Source organism: Gymnoscopelus braueri, assembly GCF_963280865.1.
Source record: "Gymnoscopelus braueri genome assembly, chromosome: 4".
In the NCBI taxonomy this organism is placed as follows: Eukaryota; Metazoa; Chordata; class Actinopteri; order Myctophiformes; family Myctophidae; genus Gymnoscopelus; species Gymnoscopelus braueri.
The window spans coordinates 21255948-21277150 of NC_137605.1; the positions used below are offsets into that span (position 1 = coordinate 21255948).

The 21203-nt window shown below is 43.9% G+C and overlaps 1 protein-coding gene across 1 annotated transcript in view; it reads left to right on the forward strand.

Annotated features, from left to right (window-relative positions):
• LOC308083872 (uncharacterized protein) overlaps window positions 1–21203 on the forward strand; it is a 72348-nt gene that overhangs the window by 18245 nt on the left and 32900 nt on the right. The window contains exons 6-9 of the mRNA XM_080426282.1: window positions 1178–1301; window positions 4844–4927; window positions 7883–7951; window positions 17368–17421. Coding sequence (XP_080282408.1) covers window positions 1178–1301; window positions 4844–4927; window positions 7883–7951; window positions 17368–17421 — 331 coding nt within the window. The remainder of the gene's footprint in view (window positions 1–1177; window positions 1302–4843; window positions 4928–7882; window positions 7952–17367; window positions 17422–21203) is intronic.

Here is a 21203-nt window from a genome sequence, read left to right on the forward strand (position 1 = left end):
TAACATTGGGTCATCTTAGAATCGTCTCATATAAGAATTGTGGTCCAAAAATAAACACCGCGTGTCGGCGTTATTGTCAGGGAGGAGGTTCTGTATCGTTTATGATAGTCAGTCACTTATATTTGATACAGTCTGTTTCTGGCGAAAATGTAACTAATTCGGCGGAAGTAACATTAGCGTTTTCTCACCGTCAGTTGATGCTTCATATCCATAAGAGTCAACCCGCCGGGGTCATGTGTTTATTTTTGGAACACAGTTCTTATTTGACGCGATATTCAATACGTCTATGGGATTCAGAACGGGGGTGGAAAACTGCAAACCAGGTAGACAAACAAAGGATGTGTAAATGACGTCAGACTTCGGCGGTCTATAAAGGTTTATCTTAGCCTGGTTCCAGACCATAGACCCCGCCCACTCTCTGAGTGGACTGCTCCTCTTGGTCTGGTGTCATAATGTGAGCCTATGGCTTTTCACGGTCGAAGAAAAACCTGTCAAATCAGAGTCGGAGGTGGGAGTGGTCTAACGACCACCCAATCAGCGAATATCTGTTAAAACAAGCTGTGCGATGACGTCAGATGTAGGCGGATCCGTGGATCTCTTGTGATTGGTTTAGGGAAATTTGAATCCCCTCCCCCTGGTAATCGCTGACACTGCAGCCAATGTCAGACTGAAGCTCCACGCAGCTTCAGGCTGATAATCAGGCTAGGTTTATCTTCCTCTATGTGAGACAGAAACGTCTCCATATTTCACTTTTTATGCTTTTTCATAAAATGTTTTTAATTCTAAAAGAGTGTTGCACAAAAGTAATGAAAATAGCCGATTTACAAGCTCTCAACGCCTCACGCCTTAGTGCGGCTGTTTTCACTAATTCAAACTGTTTTTATTTATTTTCTATAAAAAAAATGAACTGTTTTGGACATACAAGGCTTCCACCCAACAGCGACGATATAAATGTAGACTGATTGTGTTTCGGTAAAGGTTATAGATTGGTGATGATGGGTTTTCAGGTTGTACAGTAGGAGAAGAAAGAAAGGGTGAGGGTCCTGGTAGGTTAACTGTCCATGGTCTGCACTTTTCAGGCAGTAACGACATTTTTTGCTGTTCAAGACTGACTTGTGCTACTGTATGTGAAAATATATAAAAGTGTGTGTGTGTGTTTGTGTGTGTTTGTGTGTAGTATGGAGGAGGGAGCAGCCGACAAGTGCAAGGAGTCGATTGAGAAAGCATTACATTATGACTGTGACAACCCCGAGGCACTACAACTGATGGCGAGCTTCATGTTCAGTGCTGAGAGGAATCAGGTCAGACACACACACACACACACACACACACACACACACACACACACACACACACACACACACACACACACACACACACACACACACACACACACACACACACACACACACACAGGATGAATTATCACCACATTAAAAGAGGAATCTGAGTTAATTAATGTACCAAAATTGAATCATAGGTCATTAATCAGTAGATGGGCACGCACGACACACACACACACACACACACACACACACACACACACACACACACACACACACACACACACACACACACACACACACACACACACACACACACAGATAGGGATGTTAAGTGAATTCCAGAGCTGATCACTGAGGTCAGCCAGAGTCAGCTGATAGAGATGAGAGTTGATCCTGCTCCAAGCGGGAGAGATGCACTGATAATAATACTCTTTACAGACTGAGGATGTTTATGAAAATACGGAACAAATCTCGTCCTGTATTGTTTAAAAACGGGATGTGGGAGCCTATTTAATTGGAAATTAAAGGACGATATATTGCGACGATATTTTACGCGACTGGTGGTAAGCTGGTCGGTAACGCAGAAAGTAACTTGGTTAATTCAATTTCCTTTTGGTAACGCATTATAGTTATTAATTAAGTGTGGTAACGAGTTACAAAAGTAACGCGTTATCCCAACACTGATGTTTTTTCAATTCCAATTTCAGTTGTTTATCCTGTATTCTGTTTGAGTTCTCTCTCCTGATTGCTCCTCTCCTGTTACTGAACAAACTGAACTCTATAGCAATGATTACTTTCAGAATATAGAGCTATTTAACACTTATCTAGCACCTATAACTAGACTTCTTTGTATGTAATTGTGTTCTGTGAGTTTTTCAGTTTAAAAATTATATATTTCATTGGATGTAGGTAGCTCAAATGTACCTAACAGGTGGATGCCGGGTGGAGTTGGATTTGTCAGAAACCCTTTGTTTCATTTATTTTTCTTTACTGAGGATTTCAACTGTGGATTTCAACCTTTACATTCTGACTGATTTCCTTTTATTGTCAACGAGTAGAAAGCTAAACTGCTGTCAGGCAGAAACCTTGTATCTCCATATTTCATCTTTTCATGTTCTGTTCTATACATTTGAAATTGTCATGCAAAAGTAGTGATCTACAGGTGTGCTGCGGTGTGAGCTTGCATATCGGCTGTTTTTGAACTAAATAATAACTTAATTGGATCCATTGGAACACAGGTTATTTTTCCATTTCCTGAAAAGTAAGGGTTTTGGACATACATCACTTCCTCCCCGAGCCCCCCCCCCCCCCCCGACAGCGATGAATTGTACTTTTGGATAAATGTGAGAATGACTTTGTCGCCAGTCGCCACTCTCCGACCTGAAAACCTCCACACAAACATTGAGGTTGACACATTTCCGATGCACACAGTAAACACAAGTAGTTTCAGTTATGAATGCCTTCACTTTCTCTGCCTTCACAGAAATGTAATACATTGAGTGGAGTGGGGGAACTTTAACCCTCAAATCTGAGGGCATGTTTTCACAATTTGTGGGGCACTTCAGTAGGCCAGTCAGTAACCTGTAACTAGTCAGAGAATCTCAATGGTCAAGCCAAGGTGCAGCAGGGCCAGCCACGGCAGGCTGGCACGGCATATGGCACCATCAGGGCCATGTGGCACAGTGGCACTAGACATTACCACAGGGGGCGGAGACGGATGAATCATAATGCCACGGGGGGCAAAGACAGACAAATTATAATGCCACAGCAAGGGGTGTATATGAATGGATGTAAGTGTAGACTGCTCGTGTTTAGGTAAATTTGGCAGATTGTATATAAATGCAGAACTACCTAAATTGCCTACTGTAGGCTTCTTTTGTTTAGGTCAAGTTAATAGACTGGATATACATGTAGACTGCTTGTGCTGGCAGCACTGCCTGCCAAACTTGAGTAGCTGACTGGCAGAGTTGTTAAGTAATTTATTATTAGTTTTAGCAATATCATGCATTTATGTTATTTCAGTCCCCCAATTTTGCATAGATACTACTCATGCAATAATGAGGTAGTAAGTGCATGGAAATCTACTAGACAACTAGATGGCAAGATTACAGGAAAAGTGTCAAATTAAAGTGTGAGTGTGAGTACTAAGCAATTACCCAGTAGACCCATAATTACCACTTATAAAGCTCCACACCATCTTCTGATGATTATGTGACCGTTGTTCTTTATTATTATTATTATTATTATTGTATTATTATTAATATTATTATTATTATAATAATGTACATCAAGTCATCTGGAAAATTCTGCAGGTAGTAGGACTATATGTGCATGTGCGCATGCATGTGCACTCAGCCATGGTAAGAAACAATGTGTGAACCTCTTGGCATTTCAGACAAGAAGGATAATGTTCATCTCTGAGTGGATTCACTCTCTGTGGCGCCGAGCCTTTTACCTGCTGCCCTGCCGTTGTGAGATCAGAGCTGTTCTCCCATCGCTGGTCCTGACACATAAATGGATGTAGTAAATGGAGCAGTTATGTACCATTTAAAAGGGCACAAAAGACCATTATTCTACCTGTAAGAACAGAGAGAGGGGGAGTGAATGGAGACAGTGTTTGTAGCGCCGGGTATAGGCCATAGGGGGCAGTGTGGCTCCAGTCACGCCTCTCAGCAGCGCCGCAACACAATGAAGACTTTTCATTTCTTTTTTTAAACCCCATGTATCCGTTTTCGATACAAAACCGTTCCTCATTCAACACCTGTTTAATGCATCTCTTAAATATGAAAGACGGTCCATAAATGACAACTGTAATCATTTTGTCAAAAAAGCACTGATGTGTTTTACGCGGTTGTCTCTCGACAGCCGAACTGCTGCTGCTTTCTATTCTGCCAGCTTGTTATTATACATATGACGTCGAGGCAGAAACCTTGTATCTCCATATATTTCGTAATTTAATGCCCTACTTCCTCATACTAGAGTGTCACACAAAAGTAGCAAAAATAGCCGATCTACAAGCTCACAGACGTATTGTGAGGTTGTAGATCGGCTATTTTTGAAAATAATTTAAAGTGAAAATTGAAGCGTTTTAAGTCTGTCAGTGGGCTTTATTAATATTTAACCAATTAAAAGTATTGACACGATCTTGTGACTAAACAATAGCTACATAGGATCAATTGGAACACAGGTTCTTTTTTCCATTTCCTGAAAAGCAACCCCATTGAACATACAAGGTTTTCCGCCCGACAGCGACGATATATACAGCACTTGCCTTCACCTGGTCTCCCAGGTCCAAGTTAAGTCTCTGACTCGACAGCAGAGCAACAGAACAGATAAAATGAACAACAGAAATAGAAGAGGATGCAGCGGGACTGCATTTGGGAACCATTTCTCATTATTGTGGAGGAAGCATCGAGAAGAGCGTTTTTAAATTGTTTGAAATAATGGGATTTCTTACATACTGGAGGAAATCTATTGTAATGGTGACTTGCACAGTCTAATTTATTGCCTCGTGTGTGTGTGTGGGTGTGTGTGTGTGTGTGTGTGTGTGTGTGTAGGAAGGCAGAGAGTACCTACTGAGGAGTGTGGGGGCTTGGCTTCCTGCAGTGAAACAGAGAGAGGCTGAGGAACAGCACACACAGGTGAGTAAAGCCAGAGTTATACTTAGTTGTGCGCGGGTGTCGCACATCCAAAATAGCCGCTCGTCGCACGAGCTTATAGATCGGCTGTTCTCGGCGCGCTACAACCCTATAGGGTCATAATAACATCCACGCACTGCACTCATGAGGCTTAAGGAGCTGTCATGATGTCACATGCCCGTACGCTCAGGGGTCCCGTAACCCAAAGATCACAGGTTTGATCCTCACTCACTCACTCCAGCCCTAGTACTGCTTGTCCTCCTACATCCTAGTGTGGTCCTTGACTTATATTTTGTACAGAGGAGCCAGTAGGCCTGGACCGCTGGCATGGCGGTCCAGGCACCTATAGGCTCTAAAGTAGCCTGACAGCGCGTCGCAGGTTCGAGTCCCGATCCCGATGGCCTTCGCTGCATGTCACCCCCCCCCATCTCTCTCCCAATTTCCTGTCAGCCTACTGTCCTATCCTATCAATAAAGGCATAAAAGCAACAAAAGAATATCTCAGTCAGTGATAACGTCAGCGATAATGTATTTTGATTTCAGAATGTCTGTCTGTTCCTTGTCAGAAGTCTGGTTTCAGTACGTTTATTTGTATGGCACATTTCAGCAAAAAGGCAATTGAACAAAAAAAGCTGTGCAGAAATCGGATTTTTTTGAAGAAGGTCTATGACCTAACACTTAATAACACAAATAAATATATAAATCCGATTTTTGCACAGCTCTGTGTGTGCGTAGGCTGCCTTTTTTGTTCAGTTGGTTTCCTTTTGGCTCCAGCACCTCACCCAAGTTTACTTCTGGATGAGCGGGTTTTTTTTCACTATAGCAACAAGGCAATTGAAAGTGCTTCAGACAAAACAGTAAGAGCGTGAAGACAAAGTGAACACATTATAAAATGACATTTGAATGCAATTAAAATAGTTATTAACACATTGAATGCCAAAAACGGTCCGGACCGTTTTTGAGGGTCCAAACGAGAAGTGCCGAAAACGGTCCGGACCGTTTTTGACCCAATTCTATTTTTATACATGTGGGCCACGTGGGGCGCTAAAACGAAACTTTGACATCACCCAAGCAGTTTCTGAGAAGAAGAGGCTGGATGAGGCTCCATGTCAAAAATCCTTCCGGTCGGCGTTTTCAATGTTATCTCCTTGATTAAAAGCTTAATATCTCCATTTCTTTTTAATGTGGTGGAAACGAGCCGTTTTCGATCGGCGATCACGCTGCAATGGAGGGTCGCGTTGGAAATATTATTGTTCCAGGCGTTAGTCGGGACCCTCCGCCGTCTCGCACGCACGCTTTGTTTACATGCATTTCCTCGTCGGGGCTTCTCACAGCACGAAATGTATAACGCAAGTGGATGGAAGAAATGCTGGCACTCAACGTATAATATTTTAATAAACCTCTGGCACCCAATGTGTTAAAGATAGAACATAAGATCAAGTTAAAATAAAACAGAAAAATATAGAAAAAAAACACAATATAATTACAGTGCAGCACAAGAGATCTCAGTGGCAGCGGCAAACAAAAAAGTAATTTAAAAGAACTGTTGCATACAATTTTTCTGGGAATTTGTTCCTGATATGTGATGCATAAAAAACTGAACGCTGCTTCTCCATGTTTGGTTTGAACTATAGGTTCTTACAAAACCTTTTGGTCCCCAGTTGGTGTTGGCTAGTCCGCATCCTTGCATCTCTCAAATTTGTAAACACAACATGCATGAGGAGCCATTGGTGCATAATGTTTATTGAGACTGTGAGTCAACTGCTTTCACAAAGTGTTGTTTGTTTTCTTATACTTATTCTAAACTTCTAAAAATAAATAAATAAAACCATACAAAACTATAATAAGTAATAACTGCTGAGAACTGGAGGGATTACAGTATGATTCAGTCTTTTGGTGTTCGGCAGCGCTGTGAATTGACTGCAGCTGTCATGAATCACCTGTGTGTCTCGTTGCTGAATCAGAGTAAAGAGCATAATCGAGAGGCATATGAAATATCAGTGTGAGCTCCATAAACTCGCCGATATCGTTTCTAAGCCCCGTCGGCTGGCGATATCCAGAAGGCAGGAGGGGAGATGTGAGAGTCGTTGGAGACAAAAGTCCCAGACCTCCGCGCTTTCGACTCTTATCTGTCCTCCCAGGCCGATTTGCACACAGCTCTGCTTTTGATTAACGGCCCCGCTCGGCGCAAAACGTTTTTGTACCTGTGGAAATTGGATTGTGTTATTATCTTCCTACCACTCCTCTTAGCGCTATTCTCCATTTTTATTGGTGTATATCCGTTTATTGCTGTATACACTGTCATGTTATCACCAGCGGCCATGCTGCTGTGAAAACACTGAATATGCACTGTGTTATCCATTCCATACTTTATTGGTATACAATGCATTACCACCTACCATTGATTATTCGCTGACTGCCTCCGTACACGACACGTATACGAGCACTTTAGTGACGACTGTGTACAGAAATACTGATAAGAGTTAGAGAATAGCCATTACAGACATTGTGTTCATGAGTGTTTTTGATAACCAGACCCTTCTATCCTTAAGCTTGTATTTTTTGTGTTTTCATCCTTTTTATATTACCATGCTCCCCCCCATCCTCCCCTCGGGGATCAATAAAGTGAAACATTTTCTAATCTGATCATCCCACCACCTGGATAAATCCTGGCACTCTCTTAGTTTTTCTGGATTAGAGTGTCTGTTAAATGCCTACGTTGTAATGGTAAGATGCTTAGTGAATGGGGGAGTGTGTTTAATCATTTAAGCCCTATTAAAGAATGTCAAAAACAGCCGATCTACAAGGTCACAATAGCTTGTAGATCTGCTAGTTTTTTTTTAGTTTTTTTTTAACATTTAGCCTATAATGACATGCCAGAAGTACAGTATGCCAGGTTGAAAGCTGTACAAACTTGTAGCTGTACTGTGTCTTGATTGTGGTGTTGTTGTGTCCTCAGAATGATGTCCCTCCATACGAGACTCGCATCACCAGCGCCAAGCTGCTCATGGAGAGCGAAGAGTATGAGGTACAAATGTTTGTTGTGTGGGGTTTGAGTTTGTGTGGGCACTCTTGTGTGCGGGGGGGGGGAGGGTTCGTCCCTCTCCCCCAGCTAATAGCGCAGAGGGTGTGAAGGTCGGAGCAGGTCTTTATCCCAGCCAGAGTTCAGCCTCAATGATACAGGACTGGTATTTACTGAGAGACAGAGAGAGCGAGAGAGAGATGGATGGGGCAGTTGGTTGCCTAGTACAGTATTTATCACGACCGCTTGTGTTAGAATGGACCCTGGCACTTAGTGACTTTGAATGTATTTGCCCTACAGTGTCCTGTTGCACTGAATGGATACATGAGTCCAGTTTGTAAATAGTTGTATTGTTTAATGTTGTCACTGTACTCGGGTGAGAGTACCTGTCCCATCACCGCAGAGTCTAGGGATTCGAATCCACCGCGGTGCATCTGGCTTGGCCCTGCAGCTATACAAACACAATAGGCTCTAATGCACAGCAGCCATGGAAAGAAAGTGGGCCTCTTCCTTACTTTCTTCTATTTAGGTGTACCGTGTTGCCAATGATACTAATGGTGTCAGTCAGTGTCAGTCGGGGTGCTGATATTGTGCACGTTCGTTGGCTCACTGGAAACACTTTGCAACACTGTGGTCCAGGGACCCTCATGGTTCCTTGAGGAGGTTCCAAATGGCTCCTTACAGGTGTGTAACTCTCGAGAGTGTACAAATGGAACCAAATGGACCCGTAAGCTCCATTTGTACACTCTCAGAGTTATGGTGGTCCACTGTGAGAACCACTGTGCTACACTAAATGGAACAGAGCCTTAAGTAAGTAGGTCGGAGAGGCTTATTGCCGGTATCAGCCAGAGCGCGGGAGTCTATCCCCGTTTCGCAGTGCGCTAGACCCCTGGGAGATGGATTGCCGAGCTTAACGCCTACCATCGGCTCCCAGTACTTACCGCACGACTTGCCACACCCAAGCCGTGATAGTCATTCGCTGAGTTGGCGGTGTTCGGGATCTAACCCCATGACCTTGTGGTCAAGAAACGCGTGCTCTATCGACTGAGCTACACAGAGCCTTAATTAGTATAATTGGTGAGTGGCAACACAGAAATGTGTGGGGAACATTAATTGGCATAGTGACTAAATTGGAAAAAAAAATGTATAAAAAAAATTTGCTTCTCTCAATTTTCAAAATAATGATTGTCACTGTACCACGGGCCAAAGCAATGAAACCTCACAGTCTGCAATCATAATCATGATTCTTAAATGAACACAGACAGAAACTTGTGTTTACTCATCTCCTGAATCACTCAATTTTACATAAACAGTTTGTTTTTATGACTGCATGGAGTGTTGTGTTGTGTTGTGTTGTATTGTGATTAATCTGAACTCACTCTGCTGGAGAGTTTCACATTTATTAACTGACAGCAAATGACAACAAGGCCTTTTCTCTCACAGAACACACACACACACACACACACACACACACACACACACACACACACACACACACACACACACACACACACACACACACACACACACACACACACACACACACGCATACGCACGTGCACACATAAACACATGCACACACACTGCTCACAAAGTTGTGTGTGTGTGTGTGTGAGGGGGTGCGTAGGTGGATGTGTGGTGTTGTGTTTGTATCTGTATAAACGTGTGTACTGGATGTGTGTGTGTGTGTGTGTGTGTGTTTCTGAGGGAGATGAATGTGTTTGTATGTGTGTTTTAACGCGCTGACACAGTGAGTCGGATGAAGACAAACGAGGTGTCAGAAACTGTGGAGCGAGACACTGTCATTTTACTGATATACCTGACAGCCCCGTCTCCACACACACACGCACACGCACACGCACACGCACACGCACACGCACACGCACACGCACACGCACACGCACACGCGCACGCACAAGGATAGGATATGTATAAACATGGAATCACGCACACATGCACACACACCCAATGAAATATGCCAACAGCCTTATGTTATATGCTGACCTGACACACACACAAATACAAATACATACAGTGTACAGCACACACACACACACACACACACACACACACACACACACACACACACACACACACACAGCACATCAGCTTCACACATCAGCTTCTATCGCACTACGCATGGCAGAAGCAGCAGAAGTTGTCAGAGCCACAAAAATAGAAAGGGAAGTAGGAGGGAGATTTATATCTGTCAGCCCATTATTACAATCTGTCTCTTGACTTACTAGCTCACTGAATCGCTAACTAGCCCACTAACTGACTCGTTAATTAGCTCACTAACTAGCTCACAAATGAACCTGCTCACTAGCTCACTAACAAACCCGCTAATTAGCTCACCAACTAGTTGACTAAATTGTTAATTGGCTCACTAACTACCACACTAACTCACTACTGTAACTAGCTCACTAACTTTCTAACTAACTCGGTAACCAACTCACTCATTAGCTAACTCACTAAACTAGCTCGCTAACTGATTAGCTAACTCACTAATTAGCTTGCTAACTGACTCACTAATCATCTCACTACTTAAGTCGCTAACTATAGCTGTGCATAGCTCAAATATTCACTGTCTGAAGCCCACTTAAAAAGTAACAGTAAGTTCATGTTATATTGCAGTGAAATGCTTGAATATAACTGAGGAGGGGCAGGGGGGGTTTGTAATACTGGGAGAGGCTGGAGAGAGGACAGAACGGAGGGCAGGTAAGAAGGAGAGGGAGTGAAGGAGTGCGTGTGGGGGGGTTATCAGAACACATGATATAAAACCGATCGACGTGCAACTCAAGCCTACACGCGCACGCACGCACGTACGCACGCACGCACGCATGCACGCACGCACGCACGCACGCACGCACGCACGCACGCACACACACACACACACACACACACACACACACACACACACACACACACACACACACACACACACACACACACACACACACACACACACACACACAGACCAACAGACCAACAGACAAACATACAGCGGGCGTGGAAGGGCAGATTCAGAGAGAGAGAGAGAGAGAGAGAGAGAGAAGGCTCTATATGTTGTCCTCTTTATTTCAGTACAGGTGAAAAACAGCCCACTGGGAGTGGAGCTCATTTATAACAGCCAGTGTGTGCGGGTGTGCACGGCACACGCCTGTGTGAGTGAGTGTGGGTGTGTGTGTGTGTGTGTGTGTGTGTGGGGACGTGCACGCTCGTGTAATCTGCAGGCAATTTTTGTATAACAGAATCACTTTAGCGCAGCGAGCTAGCAGAGACGCGAGGAAAGACAAATGACTCTACAAGCGGGGGCAGGCCCGTATCTCTCTCTGTCTCTCTCTCTCTCACACACACACACACACACACACACACACACACACACACACACACACACACACACACACACACACACACACAGTGCACGGTGTCGTACGTACATAAATAAATCCCGGAGGTGTCAGAGACTTCGGGAGCGGGAGAGAGAGAAAGAGAAAGAGACAGAGAGAGAGCAGAGGAGTTCTCTGCTAAATATAAGAACACAATGGCAACATGCTATTGAGTGACAACACACAGTCTGTCAGCTGCCATGACAACCCCAGCAGCTGAGTGAAAAGCTGAGCAGGTGTCAACGTGCACTGTTGATGTGTCTTTGTGTGTTAGACTGAAGTAGCACTGTGCGTACCAACCAGTTTTGTGACAGGCAATAACTGTGTGTGTGTGTGTGTGTGTAGGTGCAAGTGCTTTTGAGTGTCTGTCTTTGTGAGGACCAGATGTCATCACAAAGACAGAAAGATGAGTAAAATCGCGGAGGACATTCAGCTGCTTTTTAAGGTCTGTGTTGAGGGTTAAGGATAGAATTAACGGCCGTCCACGCCAAGAATTATAAATATAATAACTATAAATATCCCAAATCCATCCTCCCCCGACACACTGGCGACACAGCAAGATGAGTTGCTTTTCTGTGACTGTGGAGTCTGTCCATATAGCTGTGAATGCTGGTCACTGACACATGCCCTGCAGAAGTCCCTGGATGGGTGCTACACCAGAATGCCACATGTGGCACTGAACATCAAACAGGACAAACACATTACCAACAAGCGGGGGGCTACCAAGTGTATCACAGAAGATGGCAATCAAGAGAATGAGACTAGCCGGTCACTGCCATTGACATGGGGAACTCCCTGCCAGCAAGCTGTTACTATGGGAATCATCAACACACGGGCATCGATCAAGAGGACATCTCACACCTACCTACAAAAGAAAGATGCTGGTGCGGAAAGCACAAACGAGCTGGCCAGATGGAGAATCGAGATGACTGGAAGCGACGATGGAGGGTTCGACTGAGGACGACGTAGAGAGAGATACATTAATTGTTTCTAAATCAAGTGGATGGTAGAGTTCACAGCACAACTAACGCCAAAAGTAGTGGTTGATCATAGTATTGTTGGGATCACTTTCAGAGCCATTTGATGAACGATAGAAACACTGACAGCCAATCAAAATCCATCCAAATGTACACATCACTCACGTTCAACACATCACTCTCGTTCAACATGTTTACAGAATGTTATCGTTCATCGGTGTGGATGCGCACATCATTATCGTTATAGCTATCTTTATAGTTATCATTTTGGGTGTGGACGGCCCTTAAAGGGTTAAGGTTAGGGAATGGATGTTGCCATTGGGATTACAGCTTCCAAGTATAGGAGGTAGCGTTGGGTAATAGCGAGTTCTTCAATATAGGATATTGTAAAGAATTGTGACTGCATCACAAAAATTAAGCCTTTTCCCTTATTATAATTTTTTTTTTTTTTACAAATTACTAACAATGACATCTGGCTGATTATGGTAGAGCTCTCTGTGTGTGCGTGCGTGCGTGCGTGTGTGTGCGTGTGTGTGTGTGTGTGTGTGTGTGTGTGTGCGTGCGTGTGTGAGAGAGTGGAGAAAGTTGTGTTCCTCCATGGCAGAAATCAGGCATGTATTTTTCTTTGTTTGTCTTTTCATCAGTCCTTAGTTAACGAAGCACTACACATATTCAAAGCATAATTGGCCTCAGCAATCTATGAACTCACTCACACACACACACACACACACACACACACACACACACACACACACACACACACACACACACACACACACACACACACACACACACACACACACACCACAGACAGACAGACAGAGGTGGCCACTCTCTTAACGAGGTGCACTCAATTAACCTGACATTCCCTCAGTCTCCCCTGGCAACGGACCTCGTTCGTCGCCACGGGGACCAGCTTTGCTTGATGAGAAGGGAGAGCACAAAATATGATAGAACATCAGGAGAGACCGTAGGAGCTAATGGCACAGCCATTAAGGATGCCTCACTCTGTGTGTGTGTGTGTGTTCAGTGTGGCATGTGTCGGTTTTTATGTGTGCTACATGTGCATCTGTGTGCACGCATGCGTTTGATTACAGATGTGTTTATAGATGTAAATGTGCGTGTGTATTTGGGCATGTGTAATTTGCTGCTCTTGCCCTTCTCTGTGGGTGATTGGCTAATAGTCACCTCCAACCCTGGAAGGACAAAAATCAATAAATCATCCAAGGGAGTTGACACACACACACACACACACACACACACACACACACACACACACACACACACACACACACACACACGTAATGGAAGAGGCTGGGGTAAGTCAACCACAGTCTGCTGTAGTGAAACACCACACGGCCACAGAGGTCGACCTCCACATCACCTACAGTACTACAGATAAAGGTCAGATGAGACAGTACTGGCCACGTTTACACTTGTGTAACACGGTAGACATTAATTATTGGATGAAATACGTATGTAACATGACAAACATGACATGCTATCCTGCTATAAATGCACAAAATCTCCATCCCTCTGTGCGTGCGTGAGTATTTAGTTTACGTATCTCGAGAAACGTCTGACCGATCGACCTCAAGCTTGGCACACGTGTCACAGATGACCCAAGGGACTGCCGTGACCGGCATCGAGTCGGTCGGATAGGTGGTTGGTTGTCCAGAACCGCTGATCCTACCATTATGCCCATATATAGGCATATATAGAGATCTGGTTGTCCAGAACCACCGATCCGACTGCTATGCCCATATATGAGCACGGCCATATACAGTATGGAACCTATCAACTTCAAACTCCCCTTGCATCGTTCCCACGTTGGTACTGGTAGATGGACATAAGTAACATGATGGATCATCTCACGGAGGACATATGTAACATGATGGACATCTCATGGAGGACATAAGTAACATGATGGACATCTCATGGAGGACATATGTAACATGATGGACATCTCATGGAGGACATATGTACCATGATGGACATCTCACGGAGGACATATGTAACATGATGGACATCTCATGGAGGACATATGTAACATGATGGACATCTCATGGAGGACATATGTAACATGATGGACATCTCACGGAGGACATATGTAACATGATGGACATCTCACGGAGGACATATGTACCATGATGGACATCTCATGGAGGACATATGTAACATGATGGACATCTCATGGAGGACATAAGTAACATGATGGACATCTCATGGAGGACATATGTAACATGATGGACATCTCATGGAGGACATATGTAACATGATGGATCATCTCATGGACGACATATGTAACATGATGGACATCTCATGGAGGACATATGTAACATGATGGACATCTCATGGGGTGTTGTGGTGCAAGGTGAGGGGTTTGAGCTCACACCATGTGAAAAGCAAGGTGTCTGTGATCATTCACACTAGGGATGGGTATTGGCAAGAACCTCACGATACGATACGTATCACGAACCTTGGTCACGATACGATTATATCACGATATATTGCGATATGTTGCGATATATTGCGATACGATACATATTGCAATATATTGTGATACGATACATAATGCGATATATTGCGATATATACATATATCACAACTACATATTACATATATATATACACTACATATTGAGTAGCTGCAGATCAGTGATATGTTATTTGAATGTTTTTTCATAAAGCCTGTATCTGAAAAAGCAAAAAAAAAAATCGCGATATGACGGCCTGGAGTATCGATACAGTATCGCGAAATAAAATATCGCGATATATATCGCGAAATCGATAATATTGCCCATCCCTAATTCACACACACTACTGTATACCAAACTATTCAATATAGGAGCTCATTTCCCTGTTAAGCTCTTATCTGGGATATGCCGCTTATGCACCTTTTATGACTTGCTGCTCAATATTCCTGTCTGTGTGTGCAGGAAGGACATCATTTCTGCCTATCTTTGCTGTCCTGTGATCTAAGCTACTTATAACAGCAGGACGATGTGGGTGCCAGAGATAATTTTGATGACGTTTTATGATCTTCTGACAAAAAGCCTAATTTTACAAGGCATCCCCACTACTAGTTATTTTTATCGGCAGTTGTGGACAACATGTGGCGTTAGTAGCTTGGAATAACATCGAGCTCTATAGAAGGTTGATGTTTAAAGGTATTTCCAGGTATGAGTCCAGGCTTGTGCAGAGACAAGCCAACATTAAAATGATTAACACGAGACTACTGACAGGCAGTAGTATATGGACACATACAGTAGGACTCACAATAGGGGTGTAAATCGCCAGCTTCATCATGATATGAAACCATATGAATTATTCAGGTAATGAATCAATATTTGCCAATATAATACATTTTGTCACAATAGACAGTAATGATGCAATTCAGCGGGCTACGGGTGACACGAGAAGATATCTTATACCCGGCAATTTTTTTTTTTAAACTTACATCCCACAAACAAGCAGCCAAAATACACTTCATTACTTATCTCTTATCACTGAATGTTATTATTAGAGCAACTTAAATGATTACATAGCAGTCACTGTCCACTCATTAAGACCGGGAAAGCATCTGTGTCATTTTAGATTTCTTTGGCTGTGCCGCACTATGAGCTTGTAGATCTGCTATTTTTCTTTTTAATCGTGAAAATTTGGGCAAATATTTTAATATATATTTTTTAAAGAGAACGTTTGTAATTCAAATCTTTGCTTCTGGGGGGTTCCTGGAACAAAATATGTTGAGATGGGGGTCCGCGACCAAATACATATGATAATTTTGGGGGTCCTTGACATGAAAAAGTGTGAGAACCACGGATATAGATTCAGAAACCTGTCAGAATTTAGAAGACATTGTAGATGCGTTCCCGGATTGAAAGGGTTAATACAATAAAGAGCCTTTTGCTTACATGTACATCAGATGAGTTATGCTCAGTATGAAAACAAAGACAAAGTTAGAGGGGGTTAGTGGGAGTAAGTGAGCAGTGCTGTATATAGAGCCCAGAGCATGGTCAATATCTCAGCACTGATAAGGTGGGCTTGCACCATCGATGGCAACATATTGAACAGCATTAGAGAACAACTGAAGTGTGTGTATGTGTGCGCGCGCGCATGCTCGTGTTGTTGTTTGTGTGTGTTCATGTTGTTTTGTCTCGTGGAAAGTTTAAAAGCCTTAGAAATCTCTTTGCATGTGTGTGGCTGGTTGCTAGTGTGAATGGATGCTCCCTGTATTGAAGCTGGACAGTGCCTATTGGAGCTGTGTTCATGGATGCTCTGTATTAAAGCTGGACAGTGTGGATGCAAATGCAGTGGAGCAGGTTAACAAGGGCCATGGAGCGTGGTGGCCTTAGCGACCATCGACCGGCCGCTAAGCACCCGCGCTCATGACTATCGATGGACACGTCTGTTGTCTTGTTGCCATCGACGACGGCATCCACAGGACACTGGCCTCCAAGACACTTATCAGACCCACTGATCAGCTCGATTGATTTGACTTCTCCCCTGAGACATGCTCTGTGTGTGTGTGTGTGTGTGTGTGTGTGTGTGTGTGTGTGTGTGCAGACACTGTTTGAATTCCATTTGAGTCTTTGTTGGTGTGCGTGTGCGTGTGCGCGAGTGCACACGCACATGCACATCAGTGCACACTTGTAAAGGAAATTAAGAACTTGATGATAATGGTTTGTCAATAATGTATAAATTATGTCCCCCTCTATCTCGCTCCCTCCTCACCCTCTCTCTCTTTTATGGCTTTCTCTTTCTTTTTTTTATCAGTCTCTCTTCTTTCCCAATTCAGTTCATTGCACTTTAGTGCTTTGATTGTCCCATGAGCACTATAGCTAAAATGTGTTTGTGTAAAGGCAAACTATTATCTAGAGTAAATAATAATGTATCTCTTTCACCCTCCCTCTCTCTCTCTCTCTCTCTCTCTCTCTCTCTCTCTCTCTCTCTCTCTCTCTCTCTCTCTCTCTCTCTCTCTCTCTCTCTCTCCATGATTCTCTTCTTCTCTCTCTGTATCTCTCTCTCTCTATTTTCTCCTCATTCTCTGTCAGATGGCAGTCGATGTGTTGGAGTGTCTCCTGGAGGAGGATGATGAGGTTGTGCAGGTGAGTGATGAAGAGCACATCATGAAGACAGGACTATACTGTACAACAGTGATTTCTCAAAGTTTTTAATTTCCCCCATAACTCAGAGAGTGTTGAAGGACCCCCCCATAACTCAGATAGTGTACAAGAACCCCCCCATAACTCAGAGAGTGTACAAGAACCCCCCCATAACTCAGATAGTGTACAAGAAACCCCCATAACTCAGAGAGTGTGCAAATGGAACCAAATGGACCCCCACGGGTCCATTTGGTTCCATTTGTACACTCTCAGTTCCAGACCTGCAAGAGTCCATTTGGAACCCCCTCAATGAAGCCTGAGGGTCCCTGGACCCCACTTTGAGAACCACTTCAGTGCAATACAGTGTATCACACATATATGAATGCTGCTTTCTACTGCAGCACAGTAAAAGCCTTTGTTCATTTAGCTGAGTTTAATTAACACTCAAGATTCTGCTGTGTAAGGTTAGTGGTGCTACTGCTACTGTTGCTACTACCACTGATAATTTAGAGATGAACTTTATGTATAAAAACAACACAAAGTGCTTCTACCGCCATAAAGCGGACAAAACAAGACAAATTAGGTAGTTATTTTGATAGAACAATTAAATCGTAAAAAGCCATCGTTGTCACGACGCACTAAAACAAGAGAATAGCAGCGATATAAAGTCAATAAAAAAATGTACTAAAATAAATAGAATCCAATAACATGACAAACAGTCATAAAATCAAGACAAAACCGTGGCTCGTTAAAAAGGCCATCATCGATGTCAGGAAATGCTGAAGACAGGAGATCTTATAAATATAGGTTCAATAGCACACCGTTTCCGGTTGCACTCGCAGCCACTTTTCGCTGAACCAGAGGTTTCAAAAACGGGTCTGTAGAAACCAATGGGTGACGTCACGGTCCCTTCATTCATATATTTTGTTTACAGTGTATATGGTATTAACACGAGCTTTATAACTACACTGGCTTGTAGATCGGCTATTTTTGCACAAAACTGCTGTACAACTAAGTATAAAATAGGGCTTAAGTGGTTAATCAGACTAATCGACTTGATTATGATTATGAAAAATCTATTCAATTGTTTCATGTTCATTCGTTGACGTATTCGATTAAAGGTGCAGTAAGTTATTTTCTTCTGTTAAAATAAGTGTCAAATATGTCTATATTCTGATAGCAATCCTTGTTATAGAGTGTTTCTTAACAGGGGTCTCCCTGTCTGTCCAGCTCTTTAGTAAACAGAAAATGACATTTCTTTGAGAGAGAACTCATACAAGATAAACAAGTGAAATTGGAAGTGATGACACAAAGAAATGAGCAGACAAAATTTTTAACTGGAAAATTTTAACCCTGTAAAATGTATGCTGATACTCTCCTGATTGGCTGAAATTGGCAACCCACCTGAATATGTATTAAAGTGATGGAGAAATAGCGAGACCCCTGAGACACTGAACAAACACTCTACAGCAATGATTACTATCAGAATATACTTCTGAATCTTTTAGTTTTAACCAAAATAAATATCACTTATACTACCTTTAATCAAAACAGTACGCATCTTACATATAATTAGAGTAACCTCTGTCGGTCTGTCTGTCTTGGGTGGTGTCTTGGGAGATCAAACTGCGCATGTGTCGTTGCCAGGTTTCGCGCGCGAAACAAGCAGCAAGGTCTATGAAAACAAGGCCAAACGAAACGAACCCTACAAGCAACAAGGTCTATGAAAAGAAGGCCAAACGCAGCGCTAGATCGTGCGCGATCAACAAGCAACCAGCTTCATGAAAAAACACAAAGCCGCGCACTGCGCATTTCTCTAACCAATTCACACCCACTTCACGCTTACAAAACCTGGACATGGCAACGTGGCTCATCGTTCTGTGATTGACAGAAAAAGTTGGCCAATCAGGTGGCGAGTTCGCAGCCTGAAAAAGACGAACGGCAGCCATTGTTGATGTGCGAGTCAGGGTACGAGTGCCTTGACTTCTTATTTTCGCTTACTAAACGCTCTCAAACTTCTTCTTTGACGCACGGAATTCACTTATAACATATCGTTTGGATAGAATTTAGTTGTTTCACTTCATATGTGTGGTCAATTAATCATGACAGAGCCTATTTTAAAAAAAAAAATCAGAGAACCGGCAGGGGCGACCAGTCACACGCATGTATCCCAATAAGTCAACCTATTTTGGGGATGGCGATCTCAAAAGTCCCTTGCGTCATGGCTGTCCCCCCCGCCCCACCCCCACCACACACACACACACACACACACACACACGCACACGCACACGCACACACACAGGGAGAGAGAGGGAGGGTGGGAGAGAGAGAATAGACGGACAGACACAGACAGAGAGACAGAGAGGGAGAGAGAGGGAGGGAGGGAAAGACAAAATAAGCGAGCCCTCGCTTATTTTTGCGCGGACGTAATTTGTTTGTCATTGTGGTGAATGTTTGCTGCTGATGTTTGTTGTGTGAAGCTTAATGTCAGAGTGTTTGTGTTGGAGCGCCTCAGTGCGGCTGCTGCGTTCATGTGCAACATCTTGCATGCGTGGCTGTGTTCACAGTTTTCCTTCGCCATGTCTGTAGGTCACGGCCTGGAGACCCCAGGGAAATTTCTTCATGAAAAAAAAAAACAGCCGATGGGGTCCGCGATGTTTCACGGGGGTCCGCGTTTTTTTTTGCGGTTCTGGGCGGATTGGGTCCGTTTAAAAAAAAAAGTTTTTTTTTTTTTTTTTTTTTTTTCGGTGGGTAGGGGCCCTGCGTGGGGCGGGGCCCCACGCAGCCTGCGTAGTGTGCGTGTAGGGAGAAGCGGCCCTGTGTGTGTGTGTGTGTTTGTTTGTGCGCGCTCGCAACGGCTCGCACGCGCGTGTGTGTGTTGGCAACGGCCGACGGGGAACGGCTCCGCCTGTTAGATCTTTATATGCGCGGGTGTTTGTGGGTGTTCTGTTCCTCCACGACGGGATGTGCGTGTACACACTACACCATTGGTTCTCAAAGTGGGGTCCGGGGACCCCCAGGGGTCCTTGAGGGAGTTCCAGGGGGTCCCCAGCTAAATGATAGATTAGGCACCAAATGGACCCTTATGGGTCTGTAACTCTGACAGTGTACAAATGGAACCAAATGGACTCTAACGGGTCCATTTGGTTCCATTTGTACACTCTCACAGTTAAATTAACATACATTTTACCATATAAACTGGGGTCCAAGGGATAGAAATGCCATTAAATGGGGGTCCGTAGCCCTAATGCATGTCAAACTGGGGGACCTTGAAATTAAAATGGTTGAGATTCACTGCTACAGCCGTAAACAAATCTTCTCTTATGGGGGTCCCTCGCATATCTTTTCAAATGGGGGTCCGCGGGCTAACAAGTGTCAATTTGGGGGTCCTTGCCATGAAAAAGTTTGAGAACCACTGCACTACACAGTACAAACTCACTTTCGATCCCTGATAAACTGTCTGTTCTCACCGCATAACCCAAACTGCACACTTTGGGTGCTCATATCCCCCTACGGGTATGGTCTAGTTAGAATAATTGCTGAGAAGAGGCGCACGGTGGCGCAGTCGGTAGCGCTGTCGCTCCGGGGACGCTGTGGGTGCCGGGGCGCCTGATGGAGGGGAAGGGAACTGGTTGGAATAACGTGTTCCTTCCATGCGCTACGTCCTACCGGGGAAACTCCCCCCTGTCAGGTGACAAGAAGGTCAGTTGGCTCTCATGCATTGAAGGAGGCATGAGCTCGGCCCTGGGCTCCCTAGGCTGTGGGGGGAGTGTAGCGCCCAGGAT